This window comes from Canis lupus, chromosome 11, assembly GCF_003254725.2.
Source record: "Canis lupus dingo isolate Sandy chromosome 11, ASM325472v2, whole genome shotgun sequence".
NCBI classification, from domain to species: Eukaryota; Metazoa; Chordata; class Mammalia; order Carnivora; family Canidae; genus Canis; species Canis lupus.
Window position 1 is genome coordinate 19933314 of NC_064253.1, and position 21000 is coordinate 19954313.

The window sequence follows — 21000 nt, forward strand, 5'->3', positions numbered from 1 at the left end:
CCCCAGCATTTTTTGGGAGCAGGGGATTTCAAGTGCAGCTAAGGTTAGATACCACTGCCATAGAGGTAGATCCTCATTCCAGATTGACAGAACTAGATACTAGATTACCTGCAATATGTACTCATCCATTTTCCAGAAATGTGGTGTCAGTTTCTACCTGTGGCTTTTTTTTTTTTTTATTTATTCATGATAGTCACACAGAGAGAGACAGAGAGGCAGAGACACAGGCAGAGGGAGAAGCAGGCTCCATGCACCGGGAGCCCGATATGGGATTCGATCCCGGGTCTTCAGGATCACGCCCCGGGCCAAAGGCAGGCGGCAAACCGCTGCGCCACCCGGGGATCCCTTTTTTTTCTTTCTTTTTTTTTTTTTTCCCTGTGGCTTGTTCCAAAGAGCAGATTTCTCTCTTTTTTTTTTTTTAAAGATTTTATTTTTATTTATTCATGAGAGACCAGAGAGAGAGAGAGAGAGGCAGAGACACAGGCAGAGGGAGAAGCAGACTCCATGCAGGGAGCCTGACGTGGGACTCGATCCTGGGTCTCCAGGATCACGCCCTGGGCTGAAGATGGCACAAAACCGCTGGGCCACTGGGGCTGCCCTAAAGAGCAGATTTCTATGGGGACCTTGCATGAGCTGCTCTATGCTTTCGAGATATAGGGCCTCCACAGAAGTTTTAGGATCTCAAAAGGCACCTCCTGGGGAGATGGATGCCTGAGACATCACAGAGGAAGAACTCAGGAAGATGAGGCCGAGAAAAGTTGTTACAGCCCTGAAAACAAAACAAAGTCTGCAGTGATAAGTGACTCAAAGCTTGCCACATGCCCTGAGTTACAGCTGCCTTGACCTGCATGTGCCATGTTTTGTGCTGTGCTATATTCTACAGGTTTGGCAGGAAGAACATCCTCTTTGCAACCATGGCTGTGCAGACTGGCTTCAGCTTCCTGCAGATTTTCTCCATCAACTGGGAGATGTTTACTGTGTTATTTGTCATCGTTGGCATGGGCCAGATCTCCAACTATGTGGTGGCCTTCATTCTAGGTAGGAATGGCTTCAACCCTCAGAGCTTCTCCTTCCAACCGTCTGAGAGGCCTCAGAAAAGGGGGCCACTAAAGAGGGCATAGGGAGTGCTCTTAGCACAGAAGGAAGCACCTCAACCCATCGGCTGTCCTTCTAAAACAGGATCAGCCTCAGATATACATGTGTTGGGGAGGGGGCTGTAGTCTCAGGTTCTTCGATCTGATCACAGACAAGCAAGTGCTCACAGGGAGCCAGCTCTGTCCTGGGCTCTGAAATGCGGTAGTGAATGCCACCCACACAATAACTGAGACACATCTCGGGAGCATAGGGCTTGGGAAAGGCACAAAGTTGGGGTGCTGGAGGAGGAACCACCTAGAGATGTCTTTGATCTGGGTTGTGAAAGCTTGGAACTTCGGTCTGGGCTATGGCACAGTGTTTCTGGCAGCTGTGCCTGGCCCCTGGAGGGACTAAGGGTAGTTGGTGTGGCCAGTTAACAGGTGGAAGACGCATATGCTGACAGGAGTTCAGTGCCAGACGGCCATCACTGGGCAGGTCTGGCCTCACCCTGAGTCACAGTACACCCCAGAGCATATCAGCTGCCTGCAGGACGAGTGCTGTTGATAGTACTCCTGTCTCCTAGCAGCAGCCTTGCTTCTGGAGTCTCAGGCAGCATTTTAGGGACACACAAGCTAAAAAGGACATGAGGAGGCCCCCAGCGCTCTCACCAGCATTTCCCCGGAGGAAGTGAGGTGAGCTCCAAGCAGCCTGGCCAGGGTCACCCACAGGAGCAAGTGTCCCCAACATGCTCTCTTTGCCAACCTGTTCTCTTCCCCGCTGAGTGGGGGTGTGGGGAATGAGGGGCCCCTCTGGTACAACACATACCAGTTCCCATAATCTCTTGTGTGATATCATCATTGGCTCAGTGCTGGCCTAGTTTGTCCCTATTGTCACACTGTAATTATTAATAGTGCCTATTTATTTATTTATTTATTTAAGATTTTGTTTATTTATTCATGAGAGACACAGAGAGAGAGAGGCAGAGACACAGGCAGAGGGAGAAGTAGGCTCCATGCAGGGAGCCCAATGTGGGATTCAATCCCAGGTCTCCAGGATCACAACCCGGGCCGAAGGCGGCACTAAACCACTGAGACACCAGGGCTGCCCAATAGTGCCCTTTTAATGTGAGTCTAACAATTCTTTTTTTTTTTTTTAAGATTTTTTTTTTATTTATTCATGAGAGACACAGAGAGAGAGAGAGGAAGAGACGTAAGCAGAGGGAGAAGCAGGCTCCCCACAGGAAGCCCAATGCAGGACTCAATCCCAGGACCCCAGGATCATGACCTGAGCCAAACGCAGACACTCAACCACTGAGCCACCCAGGTGCCCCTGAGTCTAACAATTCTTAATGTCTCTGAAGTCTGAATCTGTGAAGATGGATTCTGATTGCTTTTAAGAGTCTAAATGACTCACTAGCTTGGGAGATGCTGTGTTCTCTTAGTTGAGGAGGTGTACACTCTCTGTGAGGTTGCCAAGATGGGATTGCTCACATTCCACTCCTTTAATCATTTGTGAAGAGCTCCTTGACACAGCCAAGTTTTCTGGAGGGGGGTTCGGGGGGATGGAAGAGCACACTGAAGCCACATGGTCCCGGCCATTAGCACCCTCTGTAACAGGTCCCAGCAGGAAGGGGGGGAGCCAGATGTTCTTAAAGAACATCCTTTTGTTTTAGAGGACACAGAGATTAAGGCCAGTGGTGCTAGAAGCTAAGGATTAGAAGAATTCAGGATGGAGACTTTAAACTCCTAAGGCCTCATGACCCCAAGGACACAGGGCTCTTGGGTAAAGTCTATTTGTTCTCATGGGCAACATTTCCCAGAATCTATATTCCTAGTGGTAATCCTCCCTAAACCTGAAAAGTCCAATTTGTGGCTCAGCTTGGGACAGACACAGGTACATACAGACACATCCAGGACTAAACAGGCCTCCTCAAAACAGAGGACTCTGCCTGAGGCGGGCAGACCCCTCTAAGGAGGACCTAAAGGACCATCTGGAATGGAAGGGCAGAAAATCATGGTGAAGCCAGAGAAACCCTGTCACTGGGATTGGGACCCAGGTGGGGTTTGCGCCAGCATGGCATCCCCCAGGTTCTACTGAATGGCCAGTGTTGCGTCCTTCCTTTCCAGAGGCAAGGGCGCTTCTGGGGCCTTGGAACCTCCCCTGTGCGTAGGTGAGGCTGGGAGAGCCCACCCCAGCCCTCCTGCGGGGAAGTCCTGCCCAACTGGCCCTGACACTACAGCCTGCTCCCCTCCCAGCTCTCCATGCCAAGAAGAATGATAGGGCCAAGGGGGAGAACAAGATCTTGTAAGATCGGGGAGGTCCGAGATTTATAAGCCAGCCATCAGTGAGCTGGACGCTGGGCGCTGCAGGCTCCCCATCAGCCTGGGTCCCAGAGCCTCCCTGGCTGGCGTTTCACGTCTCTGTGCTCTAAAGGGAACTGCTAACGTTTGTGTCCTGGTAGGAGACTCTTGTGTTGGGTTTTCAGGTTTGGACATTTGAGAATGTCGCTGAAAACCTATCCGCCCCCTGGAGTAGCGGACTCCGGAGTCCGGGCCTGGGATGCCGCGGCCGCACCAAGCGCGAGGGCTGGGCGGCGCCTGGCTTCCCCACAGCGCAGCAGCGCCCCCTGGCGTTCCAGGGCCAAAATGGTGAATTCTGGGTTCTGAGTAAAGTAAACGAAAGCTTGAGAGATGCGCCTTCAGTTTTATGCCCTCTGGCTCTGGGGAAGGGCTGGCGAGAATCTGTGATAATAATCCCATTTTAAGAGGCTTCACATTAATTCAGGAAGCTGAATTGCTGTCATTCTCAAAACGACGCAGAAATGGACCTTCCTTGCTCTACTTTTTAAAAATTGTAAAGCCTGCCAGAGTCCTAGGGGACAAGGGAGGGAAAGAACAGTGCTAGCCAAAGGAACATAAAGTGGATTCACCTGATAGTGAGGCCTTGCCAAAAAAAATGCTAGTTTAGGAGGAAATGACTACTCAGGACGGATGACCCCGACTCTGCCCACACTCTAGCTCTCTCTCACCATCTCCTACTGTTTGCCAGAAATAGTGCCTCACAGCTGTCCACAGTCTTCTGGGTAAAAAGCCAGAGGCTCCTCTGTTATCCCTCATAACTACCTGTTCAAATTTATATTTCACAGTTAACTGCTTTCCCGTCTCGACCGATCCACTAATTCAGTATTTTCCTAGTGTTTCTAACATCAACCTCCTGTGCAATATTTGTGCTACTATGCTGACTTATTTAAAACTCTGCTTCCTCCGGGGTCTATATATGTTCTTCCTTTTTTCAAAAGTATGTGATTAATGGCATCTTCCTCTATAACTCTGGCTACCAGAAAATTCAGGCAAAATTGAAAGTATCAACCATGCAGTCTTTATCAGTCACACATTTTTTAAATGTTTTTAAATTGAGATATAATTTGCATACCATACTATTCACTCTTTTAAAAGATGTACTTTAATGGTTATTAGTATATTCGCAAAGTTGTCCAACCATCAACTTTTTCCAACTCCAGTACATTTTCATCACTTCCTCAAAAAACCCTATACCCATTAGCAGTGATTCTCTATCCTCCTCTTTTCCTAACCTCTGGCAACCATTAATCTACTTTCTGTGTGGATTTATCTATTCTAGACATTTCAAACAAGTGGAAACATACAACATGTGGTCTTTGTGATTGACTTCCTTTGCTTGATGTTCTCAAGGCTGGCTCATGCTGTAGCATGGGAATCACTATTCCACTGAATGGATTGACAACATCTTCATCCACACATCAGTTGATGGCCATCTGAGTTATTTCCACTTTTTGACTATCAAAAATAATGCTACTATCATCATTTGAGTACAGGTTTTTGTGGATATGTGTTTTCAGGTCTCTTGGATATGTACCTAGGAATGGATTTGCCAGGTCATATGGTAATTTTATATTTAACCATTTCAGGAACTGCCATACTGTTTTTTCAAGGTGACCAGTTGCATATTTTTTGTCCTTTTCTTCAAGGCAGAACTTTTGCCTTTCTTTGTATTTTACATTAATTAATTACAGTAACATTAATGTTACTGTTATCTTATTATATTCAAATTATAAGGTACCTCAAAGACTTCAAGGGATTAGATGAGATACAAATATATTAAGAAGATGCAGAAATTTGCTGCATCCCTTGTTTGCAATGTACTGAGTGAAGAAAGACTTTTTGGGTTATATACAGAGATAATAAAGATTACTTTTACCAGGATAAAAGAATTAGCTATTCCTGGGCACCTACCACATGCCAGATATTCTACTAGATACTTTACACATGGTATCTCAGTCCTTGAATAAGACATCCATGAAGTAGGACTTATCAAATTCACTCTACTAGCAAATGAGTGTTAAGGAGCCCAGGCTCTCTGCAGATACCTCTCTGCACATGGCCTCTCTACTCATAACCCAGGGGTTCCTGGGTCCTACCCTATAGCCTGGCAACTGTACCACCTTCTTATTTCTTTCTTTCTTTTTCTTTTTTTAGATTTTATTTATTTATTCATGAGAGACACAGAGAGAGAGGCAGATACAGGCAGAGGAAGAAGCAGGCTCCACGCAGGGAGCCTGACGTGGGACCCGATCCCGGGTCTCCAGGATCATGCCCTGGGCTGAAGGAGGCACTAAACCGCTGAGCCACCAGAGCTGCCCTCTTTCTTTTTTTAAAAAAAGATTTTTAATTTATTTATTCATGAGAGACACAGAAAGAGAAGCAGGGACACAGGCAGAGGGCGAAGCAGTCTCCCTGCAGGGAGCCCGATGTGGGACTTGATCCCAGGACCCCAAGATCACACCCTGAGCCAAAGATAGACACTTAACCACTGAGCCATCCAGGTGTTCCCACCTTCTTATTTCTTGAGCTGGGGTCTGCTGCAGGCCTCTGTTGGTCATTCATAGAAGACTAGGTCCTGCCTTCACATGGAGTGGATCCAGTGATTCTTGGGATAACAACCAGAGAAGGGCCTTGATCAATGTGGAAGTGAGCTTACCCCTTTCTGAGTCACTCCCTTTTGGAGAGAGTACTCTGATTGGAGTGGTAGTGACAGGCAATGGGCAAACACTCCTGATCGGGACATGCTCTTCGGCTTATATGACAGAGTTTTACTCCCAAGAGACATTGCAAGGTCCAAGCAGACCAAGACCAACCAGGAGCAAAAACCTAATGAGTAAACAGGCCAAAATAGGCATCCCCAACCAGCTGTCCTCTGCTGTCACCGGTTGGGCAGCTATAGGCCATGGAAGGCCTGCAGGAAGCAGGGCTCCTCTTCTAGTGCTCCTCAGAGAGGTCTGGTCAGCCACCCCCTTGGTTCAAAGACCAGCCCAAGAAGGGAATATGCAAATCCTCACTTCTTGCAAAGAGAACATGGCCTGACCCATGTCCCATGAATGTCTCCCTTAGGAATTTCATTTGTAGCAGTGCTTGATAAGGCCTGAGCTTTGCCTCCAGGTGATTTTTTTCTAGATGGTATCCATAGTTCAAACAGATCAGGCTTATATCCTTGCTGCCCCAGTTACTACCTACGTGTGAATTGAGGCAATTTGCTTCAACTCTTTAAGGCTCAGCTGATTATGTGTAAAACAGCAGTAGTATTAGTTTATCTTTTTTTAAAGATTTATTTATTTATTTATTTTTTTATATATACAGTCTTTTTTTTTTTTTTTTTCTATTTATGATAGTCATACAGAGAGAGAGAGAGAGAGGCAGAGACATAGGCAGAGGGAGAAGCAGGCTCCACGCACCGGGAGCCCGACGTGGGATTCGATCCCGGGTCTCCAGGATCGCGCCCTGGGCCAAAGGCAGGCGCCAAACCGCTGCGCCAACCAGGGATCCCTAGAGATTTATTTATTTTAGAGAGAGATAGTGAGTGGGAGAAAGAGGCAGAGGGAGAGGGAGAGAGAAGCTCAAACAGACTCCCTATGGAGCATGGAGCCTGATGTGGGGCTTGATCTCACAATCTTGATGTCACAAACTGAGCTGAAATCAGGAGTAGGACACTTAACCACTAAGCCACCCAGGTGTCCCAGTGGTAATATTAGTTCTTTCATAATTATTGTGAAACTTCAAAGAGATAATGTATGTAGTCGAAGACCTGGCTCAAAGCACCTGCTCAAAAGCAAATGTTAGCTATGGAGATGATAATGGTGACAGCAATGATGATAATGTGTCAGGAGAAGTGGCTGTCTAAAAGTCAGAGGGCAAGGAGTCGTGCTAACAAGGAACTCTTCAGATTCATGCCATCTGTGTTGCTCCCCGCAAAGACAGAGGGTTACATTTAGAAAGCTCTGTTCCCCCTTTTCTGTGCAAAGTCAGAATAACGCTGTTCTGGCCTGAGACCCGAGCTTAGAGACAGACGTTATCCAGGAATCCATTGGTATCTCTTCTCTCTCTTCTCCTATCAGGGTCATGGAATCGTAGGGGGAGCTCCCTTGGCCTCACGATATTACAAGATTCTCACTTGGTCCTGTGCACTTGATCTTTTCTGCAACCAAATCCTCTGCTGCTTCACTGCTGAAACAATGCTTAGGGACAAAGCATCCCCCTATTCATTCCCACATCATGGTCATTACAGCCAAAGTGTTAAGAATCATGGCAAGGTGGGTCTGCCTGTGGAATGGTAAGAGGGTCATTACTGAGGTAGGAAAAGATCTGAAAATACCACTCACAATCCTCAAAGAAGTCAAGCCCTATCTTTGGAAATTAGTAGAGAGGCTGAAAAGTGCCCTAGGTGGTTAGGCCTATTACCTACAGTCTGGAATGGGAGAGGCACACATTATTGGCCATGTCTATCAGTCTGGTGTTTAGAAATGGTTGTTCAAAAGGGAACCACTGAGGCACACATCTTAGTTATGATGAGTGAGGATGAAATGGGCTGGAGGATCAGGAACAAGCAGGCAGCAAGAATGGGAAACAAACCAACTATAATTGACCCATACCAATGGGGGATTGGGGCACTGACCACCCTTCACCCACACAGTCGAAAATCCACATATAACTTTTAATTCCTCAGATTCTAACTTCTAATAGAGTCTACTGTTGATCAGAAGCCTTACTAATAACAAAAACATCCAATTAACACATATTATGTTCTATATTATATACCGTATTCTTAAAATAAAGTAAGCTAGAGAAAATGTTATGAAAATCATAAGGAAGAGAAATACATGTACAGTACTGTACTGTATTTATTTTTTAAAAAATCCTTGTGTAAGTGGATCCATGCACTGTAGTAATTATATGGCTCCTCTGGAATTCGCCCTTAATTCCTGAGCTTGTGCTCAGGGCATTTTAACACAACTGAGAAAATACTTTTTGAGAGACAAGCCTGAATGGTCCTTTGAATGGTCTGTTTTGTGTTTCCTGGGCTACTTTCCTGTAATGGTGGGCAGATCTCAAACAAAAAGCAAAGCTGTTGCCATTGGCCAGATCTCTGGCTCAGGGTCAGAGGACCAAGAGTAGACTCTGGAAAGGGCCTGGAGCTCCGTGACAACAGAAGGAGCTTGTTCTTGGACTCCCCCATCGCAACTGAGAGCTCCAAGAGGCAGGCAGTATCTCTGGAAGACCTGTAACACTGAGCAGAGCAAAAGCCAACACTCCACCCCCCCACTCCCTGCCCCTCCCCCCTCCCCACTCCCCCCACCCCCACCCCAGTGTTCTCTTTCCCAAAACAAAGCCCCACACCAAGCAAGCTTGGGCCTTTGTGGTGTTCTGGGAAAGCTCTGTGAAGTTTCCTGGGTGTGTGGCCAGCTCTAGAGCTGCCACCTGCTGGGCCAGCAAAATAGCTCCTTCTTTCTTTCCTTGGTCTGAATAGATGATGTCTGCCTGGGGCTGATCTCTGGGTAGGATGGCCACAAGGAATTCAGCCCTGGGTGGCTGGGGTGGGGGGGAGGGTGTACCCCTCTGTGTACCTTCAGGATCAGCTGGATCCTTTTTTTTTTTTTTTGGATCCTATTTATCATTTCTCAGGGCCTAAGGGTAGCTAACAGTGTCCTAACACAACTCTATGAACTATGAACTTTCCACTGTTCCCCAAGATCCCTTGTCTGTTTGTTCATAGTGGGGAAAGGTGGGAAAGGCTACATGCATCGTGACCCCACAGAGTCCCTCAGAAGAGCCTCCCGGAACACCCTTTCTGCTCCTCACCCTGTGTGCTTATTTTGGAAATGTGGCTTTCTCAGAAAAGATTGCCTCTCAGGGCTGGGCATGATATTTCTGTGACATGAGACGGCCTTCAAAAGATAAATCTGTGGCTCCTTTAAAATCTCGTGAAAACTCATCCTTCTTGAAGGTGTCAAGTCTTCTTGAAGGTGTCAAGGTCACTTCCCACTGTCCTTCACCATAATCACGCCTCCTCTGGGCCCTAAGGCAAATGCCTTTTCCCTTTCCTGAGTAATTGTAGTTCACCCTAACTGCCAGGTAATGATGTAAAACAGCAAATATTGAAGTGAGCTAAAATGCTAATACTCCTCCCTTGTTTTGAACAGGAACTGAAATTCTGGGCAAGTCAGTTCGTATTATATTCTCTACATTAGGAGTGTGCACATTTTTTGCAGTTGGCTACATGCTGCTGCCACTGTTTGCTTACTTCATCAGAGACTGGCGGATGCTGCTGCTGGCGCTGACGCTGCCGGGGGTGCTGTGCATCCCTCTGTGGTGGTGAGTGTGGTTCTGTCCCAGACGGCCCCCCGCTGCGGGCCAGCGGCCTGGAGCTGGAGCCTGGCGCCTCCCCGCGGGCCCATCTCAGTGGAGCCGCCCGAGGCCAGGAGAGTGTTGGCCTTTCTGTGGGTGGGCCTGTTGCTGGGGTCTGTTGCTCCACACTGCGCTCCCACAGAGCACCGTTCTCGGGAAACGCGTCCCCACTGAGGCTCCCTCCACTCTCGGCTGTTGGTTGGTGATGTTTGCGGAGGTGGTACTGTTGGGCAGAGCTAGAAAGCTCTCCCTCTCCTGGCTCTTTCGACAACTTTTCTCTCAGGAAATCTTTCCCCTTATGGATTCAACTAGTGTAGTGTCTTTCTTTCTTTCTTTCTTTTTTTAAGATTTTATTTATTTGAGAGATAGAGCAAGCATGAGCGGGGAGCAGGGCAGAGGGAGAAGGAGAAGCAGACTCCCCGCTGAGCAGGAAGCCAGACAAGGGAACTGGATCCCAGGATTTGGGGACCATGACCTGAACTGAAGGCAGACACTTAACTGACTGAGCCACCCTGGTGCTCTCAATTTAATACAAATTTAATACAATTTCCTCAAGTTTTCCTATCACAGGGTGATTAACATCTAGGTGTGCCTGTTTATTCTGCTTTGTCTTGAAGATGAGAGGATTACTTTCATTTAATGAGTTTTAGAGAAATCTCTCCTTCCTCAATCCTGCCACCCAGTTTTGACACATTCATGCAGGATTAAACACGTTTGGAGATACAGGCCCCAGTTTCACCCAATATGATGATGTAGGAAATTTCAGGTGAGAGAAGACAGAATAATGGAATAAAGTCCCAGCCATACTTTCTTTTGGGAAACCCCCCATTTCTTTGTTTTGTTTTGGGAGAGGTTTATTTCCATATTTAAGCAAGAAGAAAGGGAATTGCTTTTTTGGGTGGGTATCTCTCTCTAATTCTTTTTGGTTTGGTTTCATGATATAAAATCTCCCAGCAGTGACAGGTTTCACTGAGCTGCTTGATCTCTACCTGCTTATACACAATGAAAGTTTCTTTGACCATTTTTCAATCTCATGGTTTAGACTAGCCCTCATGGTTCCCTGTTCTTTGTACATAGCCTAGGAAGTTGCCAGAAGGTCCTTTATCTTGCTGCTACTGTTAGGCAACCATAGAGGCTGACAGGTAGTATATTTTGGCCTTGTTGGATCAGTTAGCACAGGTGGGACCACTCCCAGTTGCTGTCTTATTATCACTTCTAAGACTGCTATCATTTTTCAAAGTAAATTCTTGGCATGGATTGTGCCTGGGAGGAGAAAGCACTTTTTTCCTCCGTTCCCTGGAATTTGAGAGACAGTGTGTTAAAGGTTAGATACTCTTCTGATTTGGAGGTTTTTCTCTGGAACTCACCCTGAAGGTCAGAAAAACTTATGGTAAGTAAGGACAGGCCATTCACTACACAGCTCTGTCTCCAAGGAAGCACCCCAGATTTACAAGAGCAGGGCAATTTTCTGGAATGAGAGCCATCAATATCATAATCATAATCATCAACATCTTCTTCATCACATCTTCTTTCCACAATTTCCTTGCTAACTGAATTTACTGTAAAAGATGTTGGTGACCAGAGGTTCTCTCAGAACATATGACAAGACAAGTCCAAAGTTATTCTCTGCCTCCTCAGGCAAATGATGTTAGTAATCTATGATCCCTGGCTCCTATTGTCATTTTGGTATAAGAGACCAGTATTTCTAAAATAGGTTATAACCAACCTTTATTACTGTGTGCCTCTATCAGAGAGAGAGAGAGAGAGAGAGAGAGAGAGAAAAGGCCCCTGATGGACCATAAAAGATTAGTAGGGATTTCAATTTCAGCAGCTTAGACCTGTGTTTTAGGTCCAAATATTTCATCAAGGAACAAGTCTGATAGGTCAGCCCCTTCAGTTTCTAGTAAAGATGGTCCATTCCATGAGGAGCTGCCTTACTCTTGCCCTAAGGAGAGTTCTTCCTTTTGTTGTCACCTGGTTGGCTCATGAGCACTGCCAGCTGTTGGCACACTGTCCCAGGGACAGGACTGCCCCCCACCCCCAGAGGGCAGCCCCAGGGCCAGTGCTACAAGGCTGTGTGCTTGTCCTGAAAGTTTAACACCAGTCTAATCATTTTCCTATAAAAACAAAACAGCTTTCTTAGGAACACCTGGTTCTGGAGGGTGGGGCTTCTGGAAGCCATGCTCTTCAGTCTAGGTGGGCTGGGATCATGGGGGAGCTGGCTTCGGGCTGCTATGCTCCCTGCTGCCTGCTTAGTGTGTGATAGAGACTTCCCAGCAATGCCTTTCCCCTGTTCTATTTGAATTCAGTCTGCAGAGAGGCTAGAGTGTATAGCGCTCCACTAACTTTTGAAACCATCAGCTAGACTTGATTCTCCATGCAGCAAAAAGCCATGGCAAAAGTAAAGATGGCAGCAGCCCTAAGTATGGTGGGCTGGAAATGAGAGTAGACCTACTATGCAGGGCCCTGAGGGTGGTTTGGGGATTTTTCATATCTCAAGTTCCCTTTAAAAGGTTTGGCAAGAATGGACCACAAGTATGAATGGAGTATGTGTGTACGGGGTGGGGAAGGAGCCCGTAGATGCAACATGGGGGAAGCTTTGCAATATCTAGCTGACCAAACATTAAGAACTTGAGGTTCATGATGAGCCTATGGAAAGAAAGGCAGGGTATTTCTAAGAACAACCTGGTGGGGGAAAGACATTGCTCAGATTTTTTTTTTTAAGATTTATTTATTTATTTATTTATTTATTTATTTATTTATTTATTCATAAGAGACAGAGAGAGAGGCAGGCAGAGACATAGGCAGAGGGAGAAGCAGGCTCCATGCAGGGAGCCCGATGTGGGACTCGATCCGGGGACCATGGGATCACGCCCTGAACCAAAGGCAGATGCTCAACCACTGAGCCACCCAGGCGTCCCGACATTGCTCAGAATTAGAAGTGAAGTGTGCCTGTATATACACATGAAATATACAATGGCTGACAAGTTAAGAGCTCTAATTCTGCACTAACACAGTAGCCACTAGCCACATGCTGCTATTGAAATTCAAATTAATTTAAAGTGAATACTATAAAAATTTCATTTGCTCATTTACATTATTTACACCAGCTCAATAGCCACATGCAATTTATTGGCTACTTTATTAGACAACACAGCTACAGAACACTGCAGAAAGCTTTCTCAGACAGCACAGCCCTGTTCACTGAAGGTCAATAACCTAACATCAGAGTTCCTACAGGGACCAACTAAAGGCATATTCCAAAATGGCCTAAATAGGGGATCCCTGGGTGACTCAGTGGTTTAGCACCTGCCTTCGACCCAGAGTGTGATCTTGGAGTCCTGGGATTGACTCCTACATCAGGCTCCCTGCATGGAGCCTGCTTCTCCCTTTGCCTGTGTCTCTGCCTCTCTCTCTGTGTGTCTTTCATGAATAAATAAATAAAATCTTAAAAAATTAATTAATTAATTAATTAATTAATTTTAAAAAAGGCATAAACTGGGTTCATTTTTCAACCCATGTGCTAGGAATCTGGGGAAGGAAGCTGAGGCTTGGCCATTTGATAAGCTGTGTTGTGCGCTGGGATTAATTCCTGTTGAGGCTCCAGAGGGGCCCATTTACTTATAGGAGGCTTCTGTATCTGCTACATGTAATTTATTTTCTAGGATGATTGAGTACTGACAGGTAAGAAAAACGAGAGCTGGAAGGAGAATGGCTAAGAAATGCTGAGAAATAAAAAGTAGGAAAAAATAGGAAAATATAAATAAATGTAAGTATGATAAAAATAGATAGAAATAGAAAAAAATAGAAAAATTAGGAAAGAATAGGGCAGCCTCCGTAGCTTAGTGATTTAGCGCCGCCTTCAGCCCAGGGCCTGATCCTGGAGACCCAGGATCGAGTCCCACTTTGGGCTTCCTGCATGGAGCCTGCTTCTTCCTCTGCCTGTCTCTCTGTCTCTCTCTCTCTCTTTCTGTGTCTCTAATAAATAAATAAAATCTTAAAAAAAAAAAAAAGAAAAAAATTAGGAAAGAAGTGAACTGTGTGCAATAAAAAAAATTTTAAGTTTCTAGACATTAGAAAAAAAAAAAAAAAAAAAGACAACAATGTCTCCTAAAAACTGATTTGGTTACTCACTGACCTGGGAGTCTGTTGAGAGCCACAGGGATAGCAGCTCATAGGAGGATGTCCATATATACACTTTCCTCCTCTGACTCCAGGAAAAACCCAAAACCACAAATGGCTCCATGGTAAAGGGCATCCTTTACCTGATAAACTTCTGACCATCATCAGCTGGGGCACCAGGAATTCTCCAAGGGATGGACACACTAAAAAGACACTAGATTGTGTTTCTTTAAGAGCTTCACTGGCTATTCAGTTTGAAATGACTGTCCCCCAGTGCCCTGGCTTATGGCACCCACAGTTAAACCCACCCATGGTTTGGTCCTGGCTTCAAGCACAACTGATGATCAGCCTTGTTATTTGATCAGAACTTTGAAATTTGGAGGTGCTTTATTATTCCTGTTATCAACGGAAATCTTACGAGGCCTCCTTCCTGATTTTCTTTAAACAGACTAAAATCTTACAAAATAAAAATTTGGGGGGGGGCAATTTATGGTGAATAGTATCAAACCTTGTGATTGTGAAAAATTATAAACCATTAAAAATGTATTCCAGGTTTATTCCCGAATCTCCCCGGTGGTTGATATCCCAGAGAAGATTTAGAGAGGCTGAAAATATCATCCAAAAAGCTGCAAAAATGAACAACATAGCTGCCCCAGTGGTGATTTTTGATCCTATGGAGGTAAGCATTTGCAAATGTGTCCTCCTAAAATCAGCTATGCATTTTTTATTTAACTTAATCCACTGTGTGCCCACTACGATCCAGGCTCTTTGTGAGTCCTTAGAGACACTGTGATGATTAAATACTGAGCTGAAACCCACCTCAGAGTGCTGTGTAGAAACTAGGTGCAATCATATATGTAAACTGCTTAGTATATAGCAAGTGTTGATTAAATATGAGTTCCTCCTTTCCTTCAGCAAGTTTATATCCAACTTTTTACTGGTATTGCTCTGTACCACTGGTGCACTTACATACTGGTGATTTTTGAATGTCCAGATTAAGTGAGGAAAATGTGGTTGAGGGTATTCCATCCATGGATTTCCCCACCATACTCTGAATTGTGCCAAAGCTGCCGAGGAAGCTGGGTATGCCTCTAGTCTTGGTATGTCGTGTCTAACAACCTAAAGGCGTGAAAGTGTAGGCTTGAGGGTTCACCCCTGAAGGCAGGAGGCCACGAGGAAAAGATAATATATTATGGTAGCAGCTGCACTTCCTGACAGTCATTGAGGACTCTCCGTCCATGGCCTGTGCCAGATCCTAAAGAAAATAAGAAAAATTAGATACAGTTCCTATGCTTAAGGAGCATAACATGTAGCTAAGAGTGTCAAGAGGATTAGATGTAACATGAATGATGCCAGGAGGGAGGGAGTGCTAAGTATCCAAGGAGTGGATGCTGTGTACCTGCAGAGAGCGCAAATAGATTGACTCAGGGCTGAAGAGGCAGGTCCAACCCAGGGGTTGGGGGACTTAGATGAATGGAGAAGATGGGGCAGGGCATTCCTCGCTAGGAGAAGGGTAGGGGATTGCTCAGGATACCTTAAGAAGACTAGGGCAGGGACACCTGGGTGGCTCAGCAGTTTAACACCTGCCTTTGGCCCAGGGCTCGATCCTGGAGTCCCGGGATGGAGTCCCACATTGGGCTCCCTACATGGAGCCTGCTTCTCCCTCTGCCTGTGTCTCTGCCTCTCTCTGTGTGTCTCTCATGAATAAATAAATAAAATCTTAAAAAAAAAAAAAAGACTAGGGCAGCTGCAACAACAGTATGCCTGCCCCACATTTAAGTCTGCATAGACTCAAGTCTGGCTACCCTAGAAAGCAGGGCTCTGTGGAGGGTGGTGGGCATACCACGGTTCCACCATGAGGGCTTCCTCCATCCCTGGCCTTTGGGATCTCTGACAGAAACAGATATCCTGGCAATAGCTGAAGGATTCATTTAAGGGCCCTGAGCCCAAGCTCTCAGAGGGCTGCCAGTGCAAATATTTCTTAATCCTTTGCCCTTCTGATCAAAAATTTCATTCCCAGCCTTAAATAATTTATTTAAGGAGCATCCAGTGGACTCTTCTACATCTCAGGGTGGTACTGGTTGTTGGATGATATTTCTTGGCTATGTGATCTGATTCCTGTCTTTGAGGAACTTACAATTTAGTAGTGGAGATCAAACATACATGGTTGAAAGCAGTCAAAAAACATAGAGGAGATAATTATGGGCAAATAAGAATAAAGTCCAGTGTCAAAACACATGTGTCTGACAGCGCCTTGTTGTTGGCGCTCCTGTTGTTAGACACGTGGAGCCTTGACTGGACATGCCCGTTGAGGGAAGGGGAGCCTGTACTCACCTCTACTGCTCCCCTCCTGGCAAAGGAGGTTGGGAGGGGGGGCGAGGGTCCTCTTTAGGAGGATCCACAGAACTCTGTGCCAGCAAACATGGTCTGCCCAGAATGACAATGGAGAGTCTACCAGGTGTCAGGCACAGTGTTCACCTTATTTGATGTTCATGTAAAGCCATAGCTAGTAGGCACCACTCTAGGCTCTTCTTTTCTTTTTTTTTTTAAGATTTTATTTATTTATTTATGAAAGACACACAGAGAGAGGCAGAGACATAGGCAGAGGGAGAAGCAGGCTCCCAGCAGGGAGTATGATGCAAGACTTGATCCCAAGACCCCAGGATCACAACCTGAGCCAAAGGCAGATGCTCAGCCACTGCACCACCCAGGTGCCCCTATAAAATATAAATTTTTAAAGATTTTTATTTATTTATTTGAGGGAGAGAAAGAGAGCAGGAGCGGGGTGGGAGGTGGCAGGCAGAGGGAGAAGCAGACTCCCAGCTAAGCAGGGGGCCTGATATGGGTTTCCATGTGGGGCTCCATGAGGGGCTCCATCCCAGGGCCCTGAAATCATGATCTGAGCCAAAGGCAGACACTCAAACACTGAGCCACCCAGGCGTCCCTAAGTCCTTGTTTTCAGGAGAGGAAACTGAGGTACAGAGAAGTTAAGTAATTTGCCCAGAACCACACAGCTAGAAGTCTCACTAGGCCTCTCTGTTGCCAAAGTACATATTAACCATGGTTCAAGTATGTGCTTAAGAGCATATGCTTTCTTACCTTGTGTTAGAGGCAGTGGACAGAAAAATAAATATAGAGTAGTATCACCTTGGAAAGCTATCTTGGGCTTTTCTGGCTTTCCTTCTGAAGCACTTTCAACCTGCTCAGGGTGTCTGGTCCAAAGGTATTTTGGGACTCCATACAGAGACTAGGACTGGACACAAGAATATTCTTGTCCTGAGGTTTGTAAAACTGGCTGTTATCACAATCACCCAAAAGGGGGGAAAAATCACCCAAGGAGCTTTAAAAATACAGAGTCCTAGGCTTCAGGGTCCCAGGAAAGGTTCAGATTCAGCAGGCAAGGTGGGGACCTGGCAATCTGCATTTTCATAAGGGCCCTGTGGAAACACCAAGTGTTAGCTTATGCCTGATGCACAGATCCTATACGTGCATGACACCACTTCCAGAACCCTCCGTGAAGACTTTAAGTTCCCACTAGTTTATGCAGGAGCTTTATTTGGGTTGTGATAATAGTGATATATGGCCAGGGGTATGCTCTAAAGCTGTGCATTCCAAATAGTGTAGAAAAAGAAAGATAATATGTCTGCGAGCAGCAGGAGGGAGTATCTGGTTATTCTTAGAGAGAAGGATGCTTACATCTGGGGAGCATCTGCTCTAAAGGCAGTCTGGCAGTCTCACTCCCTCACAATAAACACTCCTTCTCAAGCCTCTTTATCACACACACACCATATCCCAAAAAGATCCTCTACCTCAGAGCCTTTACAAGTTTCAATAAGTTTGGTTATCTAGATTCCTAACACATGGGAAGTTGCCTTTAGTAAATTAAGATTAAGAGTAAAGGAAGAAAGCCCATTGATAGCAGTAAGAAACTGCAACTAGCCAACTGGCTAGAATCTTTTTCTCAGTGTTGCAGTAATAGTAATAGTAATAATTACAGTTAAAACATATTGGGCATTAACCATGGTTCAAGTACTATACTAAGCTTTATATATGTGAGATCTCATTTAATTTTTTCAACTCCCAATTACTATACCTTTTTAACAGAGAAGTAAACTGATGCTCAGAAGGAGTACATAATCACTTGCCCAAAGTCCCTCAGTTTACCCAAATCTGTTCTGACACTGAGACAACAACAAGAAAAGTCCAAAAAGCAGACATGGACCTCGAGGCAGGTTGGGGCTGTTTGGCATTACCCACTAAACAGGTCCAGAGGATCATAGCATCCTCTGTGTGATTAAAATCACCAGGGTGGTGACCATGAGTCAAGAAAAGGCTATTAGCAGTCAGGCTTTATATAAAAAGACAGTGAAGCCAATGTTATATATTTTAAAGTTTGCATCTAAAATGGGCCACAAGTATTTTCAAGTGTTAGAATTAGCATCATATAAGTAGATGCGCTGATTCCCCTCAAATTCCAGACTTCTGAGCATATTCAAGGCGAAGTAGAGTCATATGCATAAGTCTTTCCCACCTTGCTGTAGTTGAAGATACCTCCTCATTACCTCTTAATCTCATGGTTATTTGCATTATTTTAGCTTCAGGAACTAAAACTCCAAAGTCAGCAGAAAGTTTTCATTCTGGACCTGTTCAGGACTCGGAATATTGCCACAATAACCATTATGTCTTTGCTGCTGTGGTAAGTAATAAGTGATCTAGAAATGTGCTATGCAGCACACAAGTATACAACTGATTTTCTCTAATTCATAGCAACGTCAGGGCAAGGACTGACTCTTCCTAAAACAAAATAAAAATTATAGACTTCTAAGTAATTTGGAAATGCCTCCATTCAATTCATGGAACTGGATACTAAAAAAAGTCACAGGGAACAATATTTATGTCTGCAGTACTATGGCCCACAGGGAAAGTGTCCCTCCCCTCCGAAAGCAATTGGGATTAATACTAATAAAATTGCTGAAACTGAGAGGCTAATTCAGCTTCCGCTTCCTGAAGCTGTAGTGTCAACATAACAGTGACATTAGAACAACCTGAATCCCCACTGCCGGTGTGGGAGCTTTTTTTTTTTTTTAATTTTTATTTATTTATGATAGTCACACAGAGAGAGAGAGACAGAGACATAGGCAGAGGGAGAAGCAGGCTCCATGCACCAGGAGCCCGACGTGGGATTCGATCCCGGGTCTCCAGGATCACACGCTGGGCCAAAGGCTGCGCCACCCAGGGATCCCCGGTGTGGGAGCTTTGATGAGCTTTTCACACTTGCCAATAGCAAACTACCAAGTGATTTTCAGGCATAGAGGTAATGAATGGACTTTGTCTAGATTTAATAATGTATCTTCCAAGAAACGAGGAAGAAGAAAAGAACATCCCTACCCGCCAACAGCAACACAAAAAAATCAAAGGTTCAGAGACTGTAGTGAGTCTATTTTTAGGGCCATCCTGTTTTGCAGTTAGAAAAAAATCAATGACAGAGTTATGGCTCTGGATTTAGCAAATGTGTCCTAAGCAGGGCTTTCCTCACTCTAGACCTCCTTACTTCTTCTAGGTCAGCATCTGTCATTGGTACAAATGTATCTTGCGCATCACTGAGCCAGTAATAAACTAGTCACTAGTTTTGCCTACAGTGCACTTATTATCAAATGTGAAACGCTAAGATCCTTAGAGCAATCAAGTTTAATTTTTTCTTTTGTTTTGGGTTAGCCCTGTACTACCCAACCTGGTAGAGTATGTATAAAAAGATCCAACAATGTTCCTGAAAACATTTTTGAGACATGCTCTGCTTTTCAGTCATGTTCATAATTAGCAAATGTCTCCACAGAGGAGTCTGCAAAGTGCAGTTATTTTTGCCCAGAAGAGCTTTGCAGTTCTGTGGAAGTTGATTGTAATGATAGGACATGCAGTGTGTACTCTGGGAAACATTGAACCATTGTGGGACTTTCATTCTTTTCCCTCAAGTGACTTTTAATAAACTGACTAGAATTCACTGAAAGTGAATCCCACAGTATTTACCTATGTGTCTTCATTTTTCTTTTGTATAGGAATAAAATCTGGATTTTGTATTCACTGACGTGACTGATGATCTTTCTTCAAATAATAATTATAAGGGCATGAGGATGTACAAACTGTTCAGGAAATATTGAAATTAATTAGATCAGGGTAGGTGTTATTGAATGTTGGTATATCTAAACTAGTGCTTTCCAATAGAACTTTCCACAACAATGAAATATATTATGTTTGAGTTGTCCATTATAGTAGCCACTGGTCACATATGGTTATTAAGCTGGTGAAGTGTGGCTAGTGTGCCTAAAAAACTGAATTTTTAATTTAATTTAATTGTTAATTTAATTTAATTTTAACGTATTGACCTTTAAGCAGCCATATGTGGCTAGTGGCTACTTGCAGGACAGAAAGATCTAAACAATTTCTTGACTGTCATGGGATTATTGAATGGTTCAGGCTCTCCTTTTTTCTTTTGTCTTTCAGGATGCTAACCTCAGTGGGTTACTTTGCTCTGTCTCTCAATGCTCCAAATTTACATGGAGATGCCTACCTGAACTGTTTCCTTTCTGCCCTGATTGAAGTTCCAGCTTACATTACAGCCTGGCTGCTACTGCGAACTCTGCCTAGGCGTTATATCATAGCTGGAGTACTGTTCTTGGGAGGAGGTGTGCTTCTCTTAATTCAGATGGTACCTGCAGGTAAAAGTTAACAACCAATATTAACAGCTTACCAAGAAAGATCCAAACCTTAACTAGACTAATTTTTAGTCACTGTACCCTGTTTGTGTCACCTTTACATTATAAGCTCTTCATAGGTCCACCAGACAAGTGATAGCTAACTACATAATCTTCTGTGGTCATAACTCCCCTGAAATGGGAGTCAGCTTTAGAGGATCAGAAATCACTGCCTGCCAGGAAGACTAAGGACGTGAATCATCGCCTTGGTACTTTCAAACCTCTTCTCTAAGGAGCATATTACAGTGTTGCAGTGTGTAGTACCTGCCGGTTCCAGTATTAAGTCCGTGATTTTTAGGGTCTGTAATCCTTAAGTAGTTAGGGCACAAGAAGATGCTTGC

The 21000-nt window shown here is 44.8% G+C and overlaps 1 protein-coding gene across 5 annotated transcripts in view; it reads left to right on the top strand.

The window, feature by feature from the left end:
* Window positions 1–21000, top strand: part of LOC112649880 (solute carrier family 22 member 4) — a 44585-nt gene that overhangs the window by 17177 nt on the left and 6408 nt on the right. For 2 of the 5 annotated variants that reach the window (XR_003129759.3, XM_025432397.3), the window contains exons 3-7: window positions 884–1038; window positions 9584–9755; window positions 14463–14589; window positions 18506–18606; window positions 20409–20623. Coding sequence is in view for 4 of the 5 variants with exons in the window: in XM_025432397.3 (XP_025288182.1) it covers window positions 884–1038; window positions 9584–9755; window positions 14463–14589; window positions 18506–18606; window positions 20409–20623 (770 nt within the window). In the remaining variant the exon portion in view is untranslated. The remainder of the gene's footprint in view (window positions 1–883; window positions 1039–9583; window positions 9756–14462; window positions 14590–18505; window positions 18607–20408; window positions 20624–21000) is intronic. The other 3 variants (XM_025432398.3, XM_025432399.2, XM_025432400.3) reach the window with 3 other exon arrangements.